The following is a 19,878-nucleotide window of genomic DNA, read 5'->3' on the forward strand; positions in this document are numbered from 1 at the left end:
AAACTTACAAAAAAGGCTCATGTCACTTTATAAAAAAGGGAGCTATAATCTCTCGCTCTTAAGTGGACTCAGCACTTTTGTGAGAACTCTATTATTATATACAGAATTATGTGGCTTTGTAATACTTTCCCACAGTCGGGTAGAAAACTTTTGAAGAACCACATGACATCTCATTCATCTTTGTATCTACAGTGCTGAGAATGTATAAAATTAACAAATCTTTGTTGATTGCATACTATAATGATTTGAACTGCTCTAAATGTTGGTGATACAGCTGAAGTTCCTGATTACATCACTCTAGTTAGAAGATAGGAAGTCTTTTCTGTGAATGAAAGCATTTGGGTATGATCCCACATACATACTTGGGAGAAGGGCTAGTGATGTTTCTTTTTTTTTTTCTTTTTTTTTTTTTTTAAATCTGAGACAGAGTCTCGCTCTGTTGCCCAGGCTGGAGTGCAGTGATGCATGCAATCTTGGCTCACTGCAACCTCTGCCTCATGGGTTCAAGTGATTCTCCTGCCTCAGAATCCCAAGTAGCTGGGACTACAAGTGCCCACCACTACACCCAGCTAATTTTTGTATTTTTAGTAGAGGCAGGGTTTCACCATACTGGCCAGGCTGGTCTCGAACTCCTGACCTTGTAATCCACCTGCCTCGGCCTCCCAAAATGCTGGGATTACAGGCATGAGCCACTGCGCCTGGCCCAGTCCGGTTATATTTCTGAGTAGATACGTTTCGTCTTCTTCCACTGAAAATCCCTTACCGGTTTCATCATCATCTTCAGCTTCATCATCATCATCACTGTCATTCTCGTGTTCTGCATGGCAGGCATATGCTCTTTTCAATCCATTAAATAAAAGGATAAAAGCTGGCAAAATCTGTCCAGAAACCTGATTTAAAACCTGAGGTATCTGTTCCATATCAATAAGAGCACAGAGTCCGAGAACACACATCTTTCTGTCATGAAGCCTTAAAAAAAAAAAAAAAGAAAAAATTCTGTTTTCTTTTCTTAAATAAGCAGACTTCCTCGCAAAGCAAATGTAGTAAAATTGCAATATGTGTCACTTACCCCAAGAAACAGTCAACATCATTAAGCCACTGTGTAATAAAATGATTTGTAACTGGTTCAACATTATTAGGGAAACGAAGATTTTCTAAGGTATTGAGTAGTAGGTGTGGATTATAATACAAAGCTGCAATTGCAACTTGCAGACACATAGTTCGAAGTTCACTTGTCTTAACCTCTCTTGTCAGTCTTTCTAAGGCTGCTTCCACGAATAAGGGAATGCACTACAAAAAAAGATAGAAAGATATTCTAAGACTATAATTAATAGCATGCAAACTATTCTAAAAATATTAACTTCTTTGTTGCCTCAATTAACCCTATTGTAGCATTACATGACCAATATTTATTGCTGAGGCACTGTACTGAGAAATCTAATTTTAGAGAAAGCCTAGTAGTCTTCATGGAGCTATTAAAAGCTCACGACGGGCCGAGCGCCTGTAATCCCACTACTTTGGGAGGCTAAGGCGGGCGGATCACAAAGTCAGGAGATGGAGACCATCCTGGCTAATATGGTGAAACCCCATCTCTACTGAAAATACAAAAAATTAGTTGGGCGCGGTGGTGGGCGACTGTAGTCCCGGCTACTTGGGAGGCTGAGGAAGGAGAATGCGTGAACCTGGGGAGTGGAGCTTGCAGTGAGCCAAGATCATGCCACTGCACTCCAGCCTGGGCGACAGAGAGAGAATCCATCTCAAAAAATATATATAAAATAAATAAATAAATTTTAAAAAGCTCACGACAATATCAATCATGCCTTCACAATGTTCCTATTAAAACTGACCATGGGCCGCGTGATGTGGCTCACGCCTGTAATCCCAGCACTTTGGGAGTCTGGGGCAGGCAGAACACTTGAGGTCAGGAGTTTGAGACTAGCCTGGTCAAAATGGCAAAACCCCATCTCTACTAAAAATATAAAATTAGCCAGGCATGGTGGCAGGCGCCTGTAATCCCAGCTACTCTGAAGGCTGAGGCAGAGACCTGCTTGAACCCGAGGCAGAGGTTGCAGTGAGCTGAGATTGCACCACTGCACTCCAGCCTGGGCGACACAGCGAGAGGTCTCAAAAAAAAAAAAAAAAAAAAAAAACTGACCATGGAAATTTAATTACTAAAGCTATCCAAAAAATCTTAAGCCAAAATTTATCTTTCATGATAACAAAGTAGCCATAAAACTTAGTCCAATTCCTATGTATTAAACATATGATCATTGTTATATATTAAATTTTAAACTAAAAATATTGTCTAGATGTCTCAATAAACAAAAACATACAGAATATGCAACAAACGCCAAAAAATGAAGAAAGTGAAAGGAAAAGATTACCCCTCTGAACTACAAATCATTATTAGCCTCACTGACCTGGTCAATGCCACGCCCTTTGCACTGCAGAATGATGACCTCTAACAATTTTGCTGCATGACACTCTGCATCTTCTCCTGCAACTCCTGTAAGAACCTGATCAACACAGAATATAAACTGCAGTAAGGCTTTATCCTTTAAATCAGATATCTAAATCAAGGAAACAATTTCCTACCCTGTGTACAGGCTCTGAGTATTACCTGAAGTATCCTAATTAATACGAATAACTGCAACGTTCATTGCACAGATGAAAGTCTAAAGGATCTGGATAGCTGTGAGGATCTGGAGCTGTCTGCCTCCTATCTTTCATAGTCTAGCCCTCTGGCCCTTTGTTTTTGTGATCAAAGTACCTATCCTATAGTGCCATTCCTGATTACAGCAAGTTGACAACCACTAACTTCTCATACACAGGTGGTAGCTAAAACACCTAACCTTTCTCCTGTAAAGAATTACTTTCTAGGAGTAGTTTCTAGGAAACTCTTTTCTCTTTGAAAAAGAAAACAACAATAACAATAACAAAAAAAAAAACAGTAGGGGAGGAAGGAATGGAGGGAGGAAGAGGCAGCCTTTTGAGGGCAAATGTGGCCCTACGAACTCCAGATAAGAAACAAACATGGACTTAAAAGCTAGTGAAAACTAGATGACTATAAATATTATGAATAAGTGTTCAGGAATAGAAATGTAGATAGTATAGGTATATCTCTATTCCCAGAATATTAATATTAATAATATAATTGGCAGTAAACAATGACTAACATAACTAGATGATTATGTGTGACTTCGTGTTCAGAAGGGAAAAAGATGAGTGAAAGAAATCTAGAAACTTCATGGAGCAAATCATTTTCTAATGACCTACAACAGACATTGCTAGAAATTAAAATACTACCAATTACACTGACTTTGATGCTGATGGACTGCAGTTTATTTGTTTCCCCAACCAGACTGAAGGGGGACATTCATTCCCTATTGCTTGTTGTAAACCTACAGCTGCTAACCTTTTCCTTTATAAAACATCTCTATCCATTCCTAATCCTTTCAAAAATCTCTCAAATTCTTGACTCTTTCCTTCTTTTGATTCCATAAGACTATGTTAGTTAAACTCCGGGCACTCTAAAATTCAAAAACAAATTCCAAGTGTCAGAGGGCACACAAAAGACATATATTTATCAAAGCTGTGGCATCTAGGGACCAATGACTTTTAACTTTTAAAGCCCTTAATTCTGTCAGATCTATGTTTACATGTTTATTACTACAATGTGGTATCACATGAGTCCTCACAATTTCATACATTTTATAGCAGAAGCCTCATGAAATCTGATATATAAAAATGACCTACCTTTTTGCACATACTGTATATCATTTCAAGATACTTGGTGTCAGACAGAAGTGTGTCTGTATCAACTGTTACATAATTATGAAGGAGGGGCATCATATCTGTATTAATGAAAAACATCAGTTATACATCTTTAGTAACACAAATGCTTTATCTTTGTTTTTGAAAAATTTCCTTAGAAAAAGGCAAATCTATGAGATCATTTTGTCTCTAACATTCACCTTTTTTTGGGGGGAGGGGTGGACACTCTCACTCTGTTGCCCAGGATAGAGTGCAGTGGTGTGATTAAAACTCACTGTAACCCCAAACCCTGGACTCAGGTGATCCTCCCACCTTAGCCTCCCAGGTAGCTAGGACTATAGGCACACTCCATCTCGCCTGATTAATTTAAAAGCGTTTTTAGAGACAGGGTCTAATAGCCCAGGCTGGTTAAGAACTTCTGGAATGAAGTGCTTTCCTGCCTTCCCAAAGTGCTGGGATTACAGGCGTGATCCACTAAGCCTGGGCTTAACATTCAGTTTTAATTAAAATATATTCATTTATACTTAAATGCAGAAATGATCCTATTAAGAAAGTGATTTTCTTTGTACTTAGTTAAACATAAAAATTATAGACACATTTTTACATTTATATGGAGAAGATTATGAGGGGGTATGTGGATATGTATGTGTATTAACAAAGAATAAACCTATAATAACTAAATTGTATAGCAGAAATCAATACCATGCGTCACCACTGAGCATTAACTTCTATTGATAACTCTTCCGAACAGTGAAGCAGTCTGAACACTCAAAAGTGTACGTTCAGGCTAGGCACAGTGGCTCAAGCCTTTAATCCCAGCACTTCGGGAGGCTGAGGCAGGAGGATCACCTCAGGTCGGGAGTTTGAGATCAGCCTGACCAATATGGAGAAACTCCGTCTCTACTAAAAATACAAAATTAGCCGGGCATGGTGGTACATGCCTGTAATCCCAGCTACTTGGAGGCTGAGGCAGGAGAATCACTTGAACCCAGGAGGCATAGGTTGCAGTGAGCCGAGATTGCGCCATTGCACTCCAGCCTTGGCAACAAGAACGAAACACCGTCTCAAAAAAAAAAAAAAAAAGTGTACGTTCAAATGATAAGCTACAAATAAATCAAAGCAGGGAAACCCCTCAGTATTTCCATGCTGATTTGACTCACCTGTAAAGTAATCAAAGCCATCTTGCTGAAAGACTTCAAATACAAGGGGTAGTAGCTGCCACATCTGTGGAGACACTTGTTGACATGTCAAACTGTGTGCTAAAGAGAAGATCTCCTCATAGAATTCTAAAAGAGAATACTAAGTCATTAGGCAAATGCTTGCTCATGTGAAACAGCACTAAATTCTTAGCACAATCAGAGGTATAATACCTAAGACATGCTGTTGTAAAACAGTACCAATGACCTGCAAGCAGATTCCCTCAAGCTGTTGGGTTATCTAAAAGAGAAGAAAAAAAAAATCATATGCAGTTACAGCCCACTAAATGGCTTAGTAAGATAACGTATACTATAATTCAGTACACTTAAATGTAAAGTCAATATTGTGAAAAAATTAAGTCTTTGTTTTTTTTTTTTTTTTGAGACGGAGTCTCGCTCTGTCACCCAGGCTGGAGTGCAGTGGCCGGATCTCAGCTCACTGCAAGCTCCGCCTCCCAGGTTTACGCCATTCTCCTGCCTCAGCCTCCCAAGTAGCTGGGACTACAGGCGCCTGCCACCTCGCCCGGCTAAGTTTTTGTATTTTTAGTAGAGACGGGGTTTCACCGTGTTAGCCAGGATGGTCTCGATCTCCTAACCTCGTGATCCGCCCGTCTCGGCCTCCCAAAGTGCTGGGATTACAGGCTTGAGCCACCGCGCCTGGCCCAAGTCTTTGTTTTAAAATGACTTACACATTATGAAATTGTGATCTCAGATAAAAATGGAATGAAATACCATTACATTGAGAAAAACACAAGGAATGGCCAGCTTAAATTTACCTAAAAAGGAAAAAACAACATTCTCGAAAAATGCAAACAACTATGAAAATAAAGGAGTTGGCCGGGTGCGGTGGCTTAAGCCTGTAATCCCAGCAGTTTGGGAAGCCAAGGGAGGTGAATCACCTGAGGTCAGGAGTTTGTGACCAGCCTGGCCAGCATGGTGAAACCCCATCTCTACTAAAAATACAAAAAATTAGCCAGGCATGGTGGTGGGTGCCTATAATCCCAGCTACTTGGGAGGCTTAGGTAGGAGAATCTCTTGAACCCGGGAGGCAGAGGTTGTAGTGAGTCGAGGGCCATTGCACTCCAGCCTGGGCAACAAGAGCAAAACTTCATCTCAAAAAAAAAAAAAAAAAAAAAAAAAAAGGAAGGAGTTACCACCATTCTGAAGATAGCACATCTGTTATGTGCACATAGAGATTAATCAAGCTCAATGTAGGAAAAGTCACTGTCAATGACTTACAGAGAAATTATCTGAAGGCAGGCATTATTGCTATGAATCTCAATAATCCTTAAGTCACCTTAGTTTTTCAAAGTGTATTAGATATAGTGAACCATGGAATCTGAACTCAGCTCCCAACTCAAGACTGACAGAAAATACAAATTCCTCTATAATTGTCAATATAGTCCTAAATTAGACCCCAAATCCCCGAGGGCCATAAGAATGTTAAGGGGAGGAAGGGTAAAATAATACCCACTAATCAGATATAAAAGCAAGACATCCATTTCAGATACACAGAACTTAATACATTTACAACTCCTTAAATAGAATTAACAATTCATCTATTAAAACATAAAGCACATATAGGATTGGTCATGGCTTCTGCTTATATCCAATTATAATGCAGAATACAAAAACAGTTTACGTGGCTGGTGTGGTGGCTCATGCCTGTTATCTCTGCACTTTGGGAGGCCAAGAGAGGTGGATCACTTGAGGCCGCGAGTTCCAGACCTGTCTGCCAAAATGGTAAAACCCTGTCTCTACTAAAAATAGAAAAATTAGCTGGGCGTGCTGGTGCATGCCTGTAGTCCCAGTTACTCAGGAGGCTGAGGCAGGAGAATCACTTGAACCTGGGAGGCAGAGATTGCAATGAGCCAAGATGGTGCCACTGTACTCCTACCTAGGCAACAAAGGGAGACTCCGTCTCAAAAAAACAAGCTTAGTGAAAAACCTCATGCTGTAAAAGGCAACGTGCAGATAATCTGAAAACATGTTATTTATGGATAAAAGATATATTACATTACAAGCATCTGCACTGCAATTATAAACACCAAATTCATGACTGTTACTTCTATAGGAAGAAAGGAAGCAGGGAAAAGGGGTTAGGAAGTGGTCCCCTGAGGGCTTTCAACTGCATCAATCTGAAATTGTTTTTCTCTTCTCTTTTCTCCTTCCTTTCCCTTTCTCTTCCTTTGTTTCTTTTCTGACGTAGTGTCTCGCTCTGTTGCCCAGGCTGGAGTGCAGTGGCGTGATCTTGGCTCGCTGCAGCCTCTGCCTCTCAGGTTCAAGTGATTCTCCTGCCTCAGCCTGCCAAGTAGTTGGGATTACAGGTGCCTGCCACCAAGCCCAGCTAATTTTTTGTATTTTTAGTAGAGACAGGGGTTTCACCATGTTGGCTAGGCTGGTCTCAAACTCCTGACCTCAGGTGATCTGCCCACCTCGGCCTCTCAAAGTGCTGGGATTACAGGCATGAGCCACTGCGCCCGGCCGCCCAATAATGGATTTTTTAAAAAATGGAATTATTTAAAACATACAGAAAAGAGTAAATAAGAAGAAAACTATAACCAAAACTTCTTAATCACCTAAACTTTATTTTATTACATTTTTAACACTTAAAATATTTCCTTTATGTTAAGAAAAACAATTTCAGGGCCAGGTGCAGCGACCATTGCAATCCAGCCTGGGCAACAGAGCAAGACTCTGTCTCCAAAAAAAAAAAAAAAAAAAAAAATCCATTATTACAATTCTTACTTTTCCAAAAGACAACTGGAAAAGAAGAAAACTAGGAAGATGGTAGTAATGGTTGCATAACAACATGAATATACTTAAAAATGGTTAGGATTGTAAATTTTATGCTATGCGTATGTCACCAAAATTTTTCAAAGAAAAAGAAAACTAAGAAAAATATTTTTTTTCCTGGGAACCACCATATTTCCGGATCTGAGAAACCATGAGGAGCCAAAATCCTGAGCCCTAAGATGGCAAAACAAATACTTGCTTCCTATTCCTTCTACTAATACTTTAGAACTTAAAATATAATGTACCAATCTTATCTTTAAAAGGGAAAATGGCAAAAACACGGTACATGAGATGCCAGAGAGATATCAGAGCCCTCTAAAAAGCATAAAATGGCTTGAAAAACTGCAACACTGGATCATCTTCTTACCTCTTTATGATCTTCAACTACACTAAGAAGTGTATCAATTGTATTCAGAATTCCCATAGCAGTAACTGCTTTGTCATCACTACCTTCTTCATCTGGCCCCGTCTGGATTACTTGGTTAAATGTCATTGCCTAGATTCAAGAGAATATAACTCAAGTTTGTCACTGAGGCATTATAAACATGTTTTTGTCTAAGACTTTTAATTATTAGAACGTTCTCATTGGGAAACCACAACAAATCAATGTCTCCAAATTGATTAATGATCATAAAGAGCTTAAGCTCTATAATCAAATAGTCTACTCATTGGTTGACCTTAAACAAGCTACTTGACTTCTCTTGACCTTTTCTGCATGCCACTTTGGGGATTTCATAGACACCGTATGAGGACTAAATGAGGCAAGGTATAAAAGGTACTTAATATTATGAATAGTTGTCATTAATATTACTGGTTACAACTTGACAATGTCCAAATAAAAGCATATTTAATCATCAAGGGGGTCACTGATTTATCTTCTGTAAAATTCAATCGATTATTTTGAGCATTCCAGGCCACTACACAGATAGTCATGCTGCAGCCTGAGGTAGTAGTTAAGAACAAATACTGTGAAGGCCCATCTATAAATCCTAACACCACCCTGCCTAGCTTAGGCAATTAACCATTTTATACCTCACATTTTCTCTGTAAAACAGGAATAATTCTGAAACACAATTGTGTTAGAATTAAATAACTTAAGTGTCTCTCAAGGGCTTTATGTGCTACAGAGTAATGTCGGTGAAGTATCTGCTATAAAGCAAGGGTCCCCAATCTCCAGGCTGTGGAGTGGTACCAGTCCATGGCCTGTTAGGACCAGTAGATAAGTGGTTGGTGACTGAGCATTACTCCCGGAAATTCTCATAGGAGTGCAAACCCTACTGTGAAATGTGCATTCAAGGATCTAGGTTGCACACTCCTTATGAGAAACCATTGCCTGCCTGATGATAAGAGGTGGACAGTTTCATCCCAAAGCCATCTCCCCCAGACCATCTGTGGAAAAATTATCTTCCACGAAACCAATCCCAAGTGCCAAGAATGTTGGCTGCTATAAGGTAAGGCAAGTCACTTGTGACATAACCTGGAACATACTGAGAGCTACATTAAAATGCTTGCAAAAATGATAGGTTCAAACAACATACCAAATGTTGTGTCATTTCTACTGCAATAGGAGTAACTTCTTCACTATATTCACAGATCATTTTCTGAATTACATTGGTAAGGTCATCATTTTCTGTTTCTCTTATAATATGAAGAAGAGCCTGCATTACAGGTCTGATGAATGGCGTGATATATTCTTTAGCTGTAAGAGAAAGAGTAAAAAACTGGCATAAAACACCTAAAACTTAGGCCGGGCGCGGTGGCTCAAGCCTGTAATCCCAGCACTTTGGGAGGTCGAGACGGGCGGATCAGGAGGTCAGGAGATCAAGACCATCCTGGCTAACACGGTGAAACCCCGTCTCTACTAAAAAATACAAAAAACTAGCCGGGCGAGGTGGCGGGCGCCTGTAGTCCCAGCTACTTGGGAGGCTGAGGCAGGAGAATGGCATAAACCCAGGAGGCGGAGCTTGCAGTGAGCTGAGATCCGGCCACTGCACTCCAGCCTGGGCGACAGAGCGAGACTCCGTCTCAAACAAACTAAAAAACACCTAAAACTTCTTAAAACCTGGTATAACAAATATCAATGAGTTTTTTTAAAAAGTACTTTCTCATAAAAAGCAAGTATGCCAAGTTTCTAGGATTATGGCTTTTTACAATTACTACATATATAGTTATATACATATAGTAACGATATGTAAAACATATATAACTATATATTATATGTAACTATATATATATTTTGTGTGTGTGTGTGTGTGTGTGTGTGTATATATATATTTTTTTATAAGAGGCAGGGTTTTGCTCTGTTGCCCAGGCTGGAGGACAGTGGCAATCACAGCACACTGCAGCCTCAAACTGCTGGGCTTGAGTGATCCTGCTGCCTCAGATTCCCAAGTAGCTGGCACTACAGGTACATGCCACTATGTTCAGTTAATTTTTTTTAAATTTTTTTGTAGAGATGTTACCCAGGCTGGTCTTGAACACCTGGCTTCAAGCGCTCTTCCCACCTAAGCCTACCAAAGTGCTAAGATTACAGGTGTGACCCACCGCACCTGGCCAACATTCACTTTTCTTGACATACACAAATCCTTTACCTTTTTCTTGATTGCTGATCAATACTTGAAGAGCAATGGCAGCTTCCACTTTCACAGGCATTTCTCTATCATCAATCAGACATCTTCTTGTTAGCTCTAAGGCCGTTTGAAGGTTCTGATCACTTTTGAACTTCACTTCACAAAAATAGTGAAGTACCCAGCAAGCCTTTTGTAAAAACACAGTGAGTTAGTGTAGATACCTTACCTTAAATTCCCCCAAGCTAATCTCTATTCCCTGAGTTCTGTGTGTGGGAATTTGGAGGCTGGCCAGTGGTAGATGTGTCCAGAGACAACACTAGACCAGTACTATGATCCCAAGTTACTCTTTGGCTGCATGACGTTTGTGTGGATAGCAAGATCTGAATGCAAAACACAGACAGACACTGCTACCAGACACAGATGAAACCTATGCACACATTACAGCAGCCATGTAAAGATTTACATTAAACAGAAACCTAAAATAAAACACAGCCTTCAAAGTGAACATTTCAAAGTTTCAATATAAAAGTCCACAGAATCATTCATTACAAGACAAAAGTATACAAATAATGCAGCTTTAAAACATACCCTTGCTCTCATGTAGCCTAGTTCACTGCTGAAGAGAGGGAATACATGATTCTGCAACATGTATTCCATCTGATCTTTATAGATCTTTTTCTGTAAATACAAACAACAGTTATTTTGATACAGTTCCAAATATAATCATCTCAATTTCCAAACAGATATAACACTGTTAAAAATGACTATTAATATTACATATATTTATGCTCATTCTTTGAACCCCAGAATCCACAACCAATTTTCTTATTCCAGAACTTCACCACCAAAAACCACTAAACACATTTTTACATGTTTTTATATTCCTTGATTAGAAAGCCATTATGCCAAATCTTACCAGCAATAGTGTTTGAGTGTTGTAAGTTTGGTTAATTTTATTTGTTACTATGAAACTTTTATAATTAAAAAACTTCTCTGATAAAGTTTCTGGTTGAAAATAACATAACCTGAGAAAAATCCTGCTTTCAAACTAATAAACTGGCTATCTAAAAAGGCAGACTTTTTTTTTTTTTTGAGACGGAGTCTCACTCTGTCGCCCAGGCTGGAGTCCAGTGGCACAATTTTGGCTCACTGCAACCTCCACCTCCCGGGTTCAAGTGATTCTCTAAAAAGGCACTCTCAATATTCAAGGTGAGTATTTTCTAAGTGCAAAGAAGCTTTTTACAAGAGTTCCTTAAACTGCACATTAAATCAACATTAAAAATGTAAGACACTTATATATCGACACTTACATAATCAAACATGACAACTTAATGCAATGTGAGACCCTGGCCTGGGTCATGGAACAGAAAAACAGACACAGTGGGAAATCTTGTGAAATTTTAAAAAGGTCCATAGATTAGTTGATAGTATCAACTCAAAATCAACTTCATGTTTTTGATAACTGTGCCTCTACCTATGTAAGGTATTACCCCTCAGTGAAGCTAAGTGAAAGGTAAGAATAAACTTGAACGTGCCAAGAGAACTCACTTAATTCTCAGCCTTCTATACCACAAATGATTAGAATGTCTTTAATATATACTTTATAAACAAAGAGAAGGATGGGTGAACACGTATAGAAAAGATGAAAGACGGCCAGGTGCAGTGGCTCACGCCTGTAATCCCAGCATTTTGAGAAGCCGAGACGGGTGGATCACCTGAGGTCAGGAGTTCGAGACCACCTGGCCAACATGGTGAAACCCCGTCTCTACCGAAAATACAAAAATTAGCCGGTGTGGTGGCAGATGTCTGCAGTCCCAGCTACTTGGGAGGCTGAGGCAGGAGAATCTCGCTTGAACTCAGGAGGTGAAGATTGTAGTGAGCAGAGATCACGCCACTGCACTCCAGCCTGTATGACAGAGTGAGGCTCCATTTCCAAAAACGAAAAGATAAAAGATACAATGACTAAATATTCTATGAATATTTAGTGTCTGGCTTTAGAATGCAAAGATTTCTAACAACTCAATTATAAAAGACAACCCGATTAAAAATGGGCAAGGGTCAGGCATGGTGGCTCACGCCTGTAATCCTGGCACCTTGGGAGGCTGAGGCGGGCAGATCACCTGAAGCCAGGAGTTCCAAGACCAGCCTGGCCAACATGGCAAAACCCCATCTCTACTAAAAATAAAAAAATTTGGCTGGTGGTGGGCACCTGAGGCATAAGTATCCTCATGGTTGCAGTGAGTCGAGACTGTGCCACTGCACTCCAGCATATAGGGAGGTGGGGCTGGAAAGCTCAGCTTCTTGGGAGGCTAAGGCAGGAGAAGCACTTGAACCCGAGAAACTGGTGGCTGCGAGCCGAGATCTCACCACTGCACTCCAGCCTAGGTGACAGAGCAAGACTCCATCTCAAAAAAAAAACCAAACAAACAAAAACAAAGGCAAGCAATGGTTTTGGAGCAAGCAATTTGAATAGATATTCTCTAAAGAAAATATACAAATGGACAATAAGCACATGAAAAGTTTCAAAGCCACAAAGAGATACTACTTCACATTCACTAGGATGGCTATAATCAAAATATACTGCTGGTAGAAATATAAAATGGTATAGGTATGTTGGAAAATGGTCCTGCGGTGTCTCAGATTATGACCAGCAATTCATACTCCTAGGTACATACCCATGAAAAATGAAAACATTATGTCCACATAAAAACTTAAACATGAATGTTAACAGCAACATTTGTAGTAGCCAGAAAGTAGAAACAATTAATGAATGAGTAAATAAAATGAGGTATATTAATATAATGAAATATAATTTGGCAACAAAAAAGAAAAAGTACTGAAACATGCTACAACACGGATAATCCTTGAAAACATTACACCAAATTAAGTCACCCAAAAAGGGCTACATATTCTATGATTCCATTTATATAAAATACCCAGAATAAACAAATCCATAGAAAAAACGTGGACTATAGGTAGCCTAGGGCTGGGAGATTTGGGGTGAAATGTGGAGTGACTGCTAATGTATACAGAGTTCCTTCTGGGGGTGATAGTTATACAACTGTGAATAAACCATTGAGCTGTACACTCTATAAGGCTGCTATTTTTTATTTTTATTTTTTGAGACGGAGTCTCTGTCACCTGGACTGGAGCGTAGAGTGCAGTGGCATGATCTCGGTTCACTGCAGCCTCCGCCTCCTGAGTTCAAGTGATTTTCCTGCCTCAGTCTCCCAAGTAGCTGGGATTACAGGTGCCCACCACCATGCCCGGCTGATTTTTGTATTTTTAGTAAAGACGGGGTTTCACCATGTTGGCCAGGCTGGTCTCCAACTCCTGACCTCAGGTGATCCCCCCTCCTTGGCCTCCCAAATAGCTGGGATTACAGGCGTGAGCAACCACACCTGGCCTATTTTTTATTTTTATAGAGATGGGGTCGCACTATGTTGCCCAGACTGGTCTCCTGGGCTCAGGCAATCTGCCTGCCTCAGCATCCCAAAGTGCTGGGATTATAGAAGTGAGCCACTGTGCCTGGCTGGCTGTTTATTTTTAAAAACTACTTGCATACTCATGCACATACAAACACACTAAAGAATACCTTCAGAAGTATTTCAGCTAAAGAGCCAATCATATGCAGGGCTCCATCTTTTTTTCGAGGGTCAGCATTTGGTTCTGTAAGAATCTGGTAACAAAATCCCATAGTCTTTTGCAGTACCTAGATTAAAAGAGAAAAGTACTGTTATTGAATAGGCCAACAGTCCTTAAAAAACATACTAACAAAATGACTCACATGACTAACATGTAAAACTGAGTGTATAGTTGAATAAATGTTAAATAATACAGCAAAAGTTATCTAAACATTAAATAAGCCTACCTCTTTCCTCTTACTACAGGCTGTAAACAAAAGTGTCTGGGCAGCAGTGGTAGGAGAAATGAAATCTTCAAATACATCTAGAGAACAAGTTTAAAATTAAGACAATAAATATTAATTTCTTCACCAAAGCATTAAAAAAATTGCTTAATCTTTACATATGAAAATGATCCCAGATCCCCTTATAATTTTGCAAAAGCAGAATTCAATGTCTTTTCTGTACAAATTAAATGTTTTTATTTGCTTGTCTGTTTTGAGATGGAGTCTCGTTCTGTCACTCAGGCTGGAGTGCAGTAGGGTGATCTCGGCTCATTGCAACCTCCAACTCCCAGGTTCAAGCAATTCTCCTGCCTCAGCCTCCCAAGTAGCTGGTTTACAGGTGCCTGCCACCATGCCTGGCTAATTTTTGTGTTTTTAGTAGAGATGGGGTTTCACTATATTGGCCAGGCTGGTCTCAAACTCCTGACCTCAAACGATCTTCCCACCTAGGCCTCCCAACATGTTGGGATTTACAGGCCTTAGTCAACGCACCTGGCCTATGCATATTAAATGTTAATCCATTAATTCGTCCTAATAGTTTTTGTTTTTGTTAACTCAGAACTTAGCAGTTTAAATCATACATATGAAACACTACTGATGTTAGAATTTTCACAACAGGGTCACAAAAGTACAAGCTGCGAAAAGCACAGATGACTTGGTAAGAAGGACCAATACTCAACATTATTAGCCAAATTACAATTCTTTAATTCTGTACAAGGACTTCATGTGACTCCAACTTCCAAGATGTGTTCTATCATTTCCCACTCATATGATAGCTAACATAAGATCCAAAAGTATAGTTGAGACATTTAGTGTTGAGGTGTAATCTTAAATATTTAACAGTTTTGGCATTCAGTAATAAAAACTTAACAGTACTGAATTTGTGTCTGCTAAAAATAAGATTATCATTATCAAATATCATAATTAATAAATAGCCCCAAAAAGGACTACACAAGGGATCAATTACATTAAAACACCAAAGAAGATACATAATACCCCCAGGTTGGCTACACACAATCACTGTAATCTTAATTACTGACATTTGTTGTTTCTAAAAATGTGAAAATTCCTCACCAAACTTCATGCGTATATATTCATAAGGGTCTTCTTGCCAAAGTTCCTCATCAGCATCTGTGTAGCACATCAATGGAAAAATAACATCTTGGATAATGCCCTGCAATTTAAAAGTTAAGAAAACAATAGCCATCAATTTTCAAATTTAAACCTTCAAATTTCCTTTAAGTATTAAAACCAAAGTAACACTATATGTATTTTAAAGCTTAATATCAAACGTTAGTAATGCATTTAATGTGTTCTAAGATCAACTATCAAACTTCCCCTCTCTGTAATAATTATAAGATATACATGTACATAGGTCGCAATTAAGTATTCTAAATATATATAATTTAGTCTATAAAATTCTATAGCTCTAAATAAAGCACATCAATTATTCATAGAAATAGCAGGTAAGTCACTTATCCTAGAAACGAATCTGGTGAAATAAATTTCCTTGGCTACTCCAAATTATATGATAAAATATAATCATAGTCCAATAGTAAGAACTTAAATTACAAGTTTGAAGAAAAGAGTTTTGGATTTTAAAAGGTAAGTTGGATATTCACAAAATAACTCTCATAACTTTACGTCAGAGTGTTTTCTCTCCTTTTTCTGCTATACTCTCAAAACAATCACCAGAAGTAGACTAAGTAACATAACTCAACAAACATGCAATTTTTCAACCTTTATGACAATTGATGTTATTTCTATTATATTTGCTATAAAAACATTTCAGATAAAATTACTTGTATATGAGGCTTCAGATTCTTCCAGGTGAGAGCATGAGAAACTCCTTGATTAATATAATTTAATGTCTGTTGTAAAACTCGAGGAGCCATATATTGCTTCTCCTTGTACTGATACAACACCTTCAATAAAACCTTGGGAAAAAATTTTCGATCAAAAATCAATGTTCAAATAGAAATTTCAACCACTTACAAGCCAGTAAAAACAGTTAACACATATCTTAATGTCCAGCTCTTCATCAAGAAAAACAACTGTATACTTTGAAAAATAATTTAACTCATTTCTGATTAAGAAAAGAGAAAACTATATGCTATCTTCGTTTTTCTGGTGTTTTTGTTGTTTTTGTTAGAGACAGTGTCTCACTACGGTGTCCCGGCTGGTCTCTAACTCCTGGTCTCAAGCGATTCTCCCATCTCAGCCTCCCAAAGTGCTGGGATTACAGGTGTAAGCCACCACACCTAACCCATATGCTACCTACTGAAAAATCACAGTATTGGGAGAAAACCCTATCTTGTTAAAGCCATCTTCTGGGAAAACCTTACCCGAAGCAGTCAACTGCCTATTTAGCATCTGTCAATAGTTCTCACTCTACTTCATGTTTCAGATCATCGATAATGCAAAATGTGGTCCACAACCTCTAGTGGTCCCCAAGACTATTTCAGAGGATCTACTAGTTTAAAGCTACTTTCACAATAATGTTATCTTTTTCTTTTTTTAAAAAACTGTGTTTTGAGTAAATCAGTATTTGCATCAATGGTACAAAACCATGGTGTTAAATGTTCTGTTGCCTTATTTGAATCAAGAGAGTATGATATTAAAATCACTGTATTTTTATTTACTTATTTATTTATTTGAGATGGAGTTTTGCTCTTGTTGCCCAGGCTGGAATGCAATGGCACGATCTCGGCCCACCGCAACCTCTGCCTCCCAGGTTCAAGTGATTCTCCTGCCTCAGCCTCCTGATTATAGGCATGTAATTAGCCATCATGCCCGGCTAATTTTGTATTTTTAGTAGAGACAGGATTTCTCCATGTTGGTCAGGCTGGTCTCGAACTCCTGACCTCAGGTAATCTGCCTTCCACAGCCTCCCAAAGTGCTAAGATAACAGGCGTGAGCCACCACTCCCGGCCAAGTCACTGTATTCTTTACAGCCATATTCTTATAGAACAAGTTTTTCCTAAGTTTTTTTTTTTTTTTTTTAAGACAGAGTTTTGCTGTGTCTCCCAGGCTGGAGTGCAGTGGCGTGATCTCAGCCCACTGCAACCTCTGCCTCCTGGGTTCAAGCCATTCTCCTGCCTCAGCCTCCCCAGTAGCTGGGATTACAGGCACACACCACCACACCCAGCTAATTTTTGTATTTTTAGTAGAGACAGTGTTTCACCATGTTGGCCAGCCTGGTCTTGAACTCCTGACCTCATCATCTGCCCGCCTTGGCCACCCAAAGTGCTGGGATTACAGGTGTGAGCTACTGCACCCAGCCAAGAATATATGTAATGACAAGAAAAATTATGATTACTCAATGAGAAGTATACATACAGCCATTCTACTACATACCAAAGTACAATGGTTACAACACTTGGGAGATTGAGTTGCAAGCTGAAATAGTCTCTTATTCCACGAAACACTACATTATGCTTGAAAGAACAACTGATAGACAATAGTTATTGAGACTATGAATACGGCAGATTTTTCTCAAAAACGAATAAAATGAGTACATCATTTCAAGGAAAATTGCTGACAATATGTTACTGGTGTTAAAATTTGAGGTTTCAAGCAAAAATTAGAATTATGGGCCAGGCGCGGTGGCTCACGCCTGTAATCCCCAGCAGTTTGGGAGGCCGAGGCAGGTGTTCACCTGAGGTCAGGAGTTCAAAACCAGCCTGACCAATATGGAGAAAACCCATCTCCACTAAAAATTCAAAATTAGCCAAGTGTGGTGGTGCATGCCTATAATCCCAGCTACTCGGGAGGCTGATGAGGCAGGAGAATCGCTTGAACCCGGGAGGCAGAGGTGGCAGTGAGCCAAGATTGTGCCACTGCACTCCAACCTGGGCAACAAGAGAAAAAGAAAAAAAAAATTATTTCCATTAACATGTAACAGGCCTGTTATTATTTTTTAAATGAACTGCTTACTCTTATTTTAATTTCTAAATGATAAATATCACTAGGTCTAACTCACATAAATGAGAACTCAATGGTATCATAAGTAATTTGAACATAAAGAGATCCTGAGACCAAAAATGTTTGAGACCTGGTACAGGGTCCAAACATGCACTCTTTAGAAGTCAAAGAAACTAGAAATAAGCAATATATAAATTAACTTAAAGATACCATGTTTTCACTTAGAAAAACTAAAAACAGACTTACTTGCTGGACACCAACAGCAAATGCCTTCAGAAATACTTCAGCAAATTCATTATACTCCTTGGAAACATTGCCAGGGCTTCCATATCTAAAAGAACATCAAAATGCCCATTGTTTCTTTATAATGCTTTATGCCAGCACTTTAAAGCAAAACCTTAATAAATTAATTTAAATCACCATATATGGATGAGATTACCTTTCAAAAAGTCTTGCTAAAATATGTAAGGCCCACTTCTTGCATTTCCACCATGGTAACTCAGGTCGATCATCTTCTTCAACTTGAAGTGTTTCCTTTAAAGAGACACTTATTTAATGATAGAGATAACACAATATAGGAGGAACAGCATGAGATGAGAACAGATTGACAAAAATGTGAATGCTTCTCTAATGTTGGCCTTTTTTTTTTTTCTTTGTGAGACAGAGTCTTGCTCTGTCACCCAGGCTGGAGTGCAGTGGTGCCATTTCAGCTCACTGCAAGCTCTGTCTCCCGGGTTCAAGCCATTCTCCCGCCTCAGCCTCCCAAGTAGCTGGGACTACACGCATCCCCCCACCACGCCCAACTAATTTTTTGTATTTTTAGTAGAGATGGGACTTCACCGTGTTAGCCAGGATGGTCTCGATCTTCTGACCTCGTGATCTGCCCGCCTCAGCCTCCCAAAGTGCTGGGATTACAGGCGTGAGCCACCACGCCTGGCCTGATGTTGGCCTTTCATAGTAGAAGGTTAGACTTGGAAAAGTATTAACCCTATTTAAATCCAAGAGGCATCCTCACGGCTTCACTAGTTGGTTATAAAAGACATGCTTTTTAAAATTCTTCTACAAGCTTAAAACCAAACATTTTAGTCAAGATCTAAATAGTATAGTCAAGGCCACGACAATTGTAGCTTAATCAAAATCAGTATATTTCATAATGGAAAGGGCATGAGAAACTCCATTTCGGAAATCTAGTTTCAGGTATATAAGTATAAATGTGCAAGGATTTGTGTACAAGAATACTAATTCTAATACTATTTGTAATGAAAAAAAATTGCCAAGAACCTGAACATTAATTAATAAGGGAATGTTTAATTATGGAAGATCCATAAAAGATTATTACACAATCGGCCGGGCGCGGTGGCTCAAGCCTGTAATCCCAGCACTTTGGGAAGCTGAGACGGGCGGATCACGAGGTCAGGAGATCGAGACCATCCTGGCTAACACGGTGAAACCCTGTCTCTACTAAAAAATACAAAAAACTAGCCGGGCGAGGTGGTGGGTGCCTGTAGTCCCAGCTACTCAGGAGGCTGAGGCGGGAGAATGGCATAAACTCGGGAGGCGGAGCTTGCAGTGAGCTGAGATCCGGCCACTGCACTCCAGTCCGGGCGACAGAGCAAGACTCCGTCTCAAAAAAAAAAAAAAAAAAAAAGATTATTACACAATCACTGAAAGAAGGAACTGGATCATTATATATTAACCTAAGACATCCATA

At 39.3% G+C, this 19,878-nt stretch overlaps 1 protein-coding gene and 1 non-coding gene across 3 annotated transcripts in view; both read right to left on the reverse strand.

The window, feature by feature from the left end:
* Positions 1-19,878, reverse strand: part of IPO7 (importin 7) — a 289,402-nt gene that overhangs the window by 8,494 nt on the left and 261,030 nt on the right. For both annotated transcript variants that reach the window (XM_050756102.1, XM_050756103.1), the window contains 16 exons: positions 18,607-18,701; positions 18,414-18,498; positions 16,046-16,180; positions 15,318-15,417; positions 14,208-14,284; positions 13,932-14,048; positions 10,925-11,014; positions 10,358-10,523; positions 9,305-9,465; positions 8,134-8,262; positions 5,145-5,211; positions 4,935-5,060; positions 3,757-3,854; positions 2,421-2,516; positions 1,070-1,290; positions 764-969 (listed from right to left, as the gene is read on the reverse strand). In XM_050756102.1, coding sequence (XP_050612059.1) covers positions 764-969; positions 1,070-1,290; positions 2,421-2,516; positions 3,757-3,854; positions 4,935-5,060; positions 5,145-5,211; positions 8,134-8,262; positions 9,305-9,465; positions 10,358-10,523; positions 10,925-11,014; positions 13,932-14,048; positions 14,208-14,284; positions 15,318-15,417; positions 16,046-16,180; positions 18,414-18,498; positions 18,607-18,701 — 1,969 coding nt within the window. The remainder of the gene's footprint in view (positions 1-763; positions 970-1,069; positions 1,291-2,420; positions 2,517-3,756; positions 3,855-4,934; positions 5,061-5,144; positions 5,212-8,133; positions 8,263-9,304; positions 9,466-10,357; positions 10,524-10,924; positions 11,015-13,931; positions 14,049-14,207; positions 14,285-15,317; positions 15,418-16,045; positions 16,181-18,413; positions 18,499-18,606; positions 18,702-19,878) is intronic.
* LOC126936703 (small nucleolar RNA SNORA23) lies at positions 10,600-10,781 on the reverse strand. The gene has a single exon (XR_007719523.1). It is a non-coding gene; the product is annotated as a small nucleolar RNA SNORA23 (small nucleolar RNA).

This window comes from Macaca thibetana, chromosome 14 (genome assembly GCF_024542745.1).
Source record: "Macaca thibetana thibetana isolate TM-01 chromosome 14, ASM2454274v1, whole genome shotgun sequence".
NCBI lineage: Eukaryota > Metazoa > Chordata > Mammalia > Primates > Cercopithecidae > Macaca > Macaca thibetana.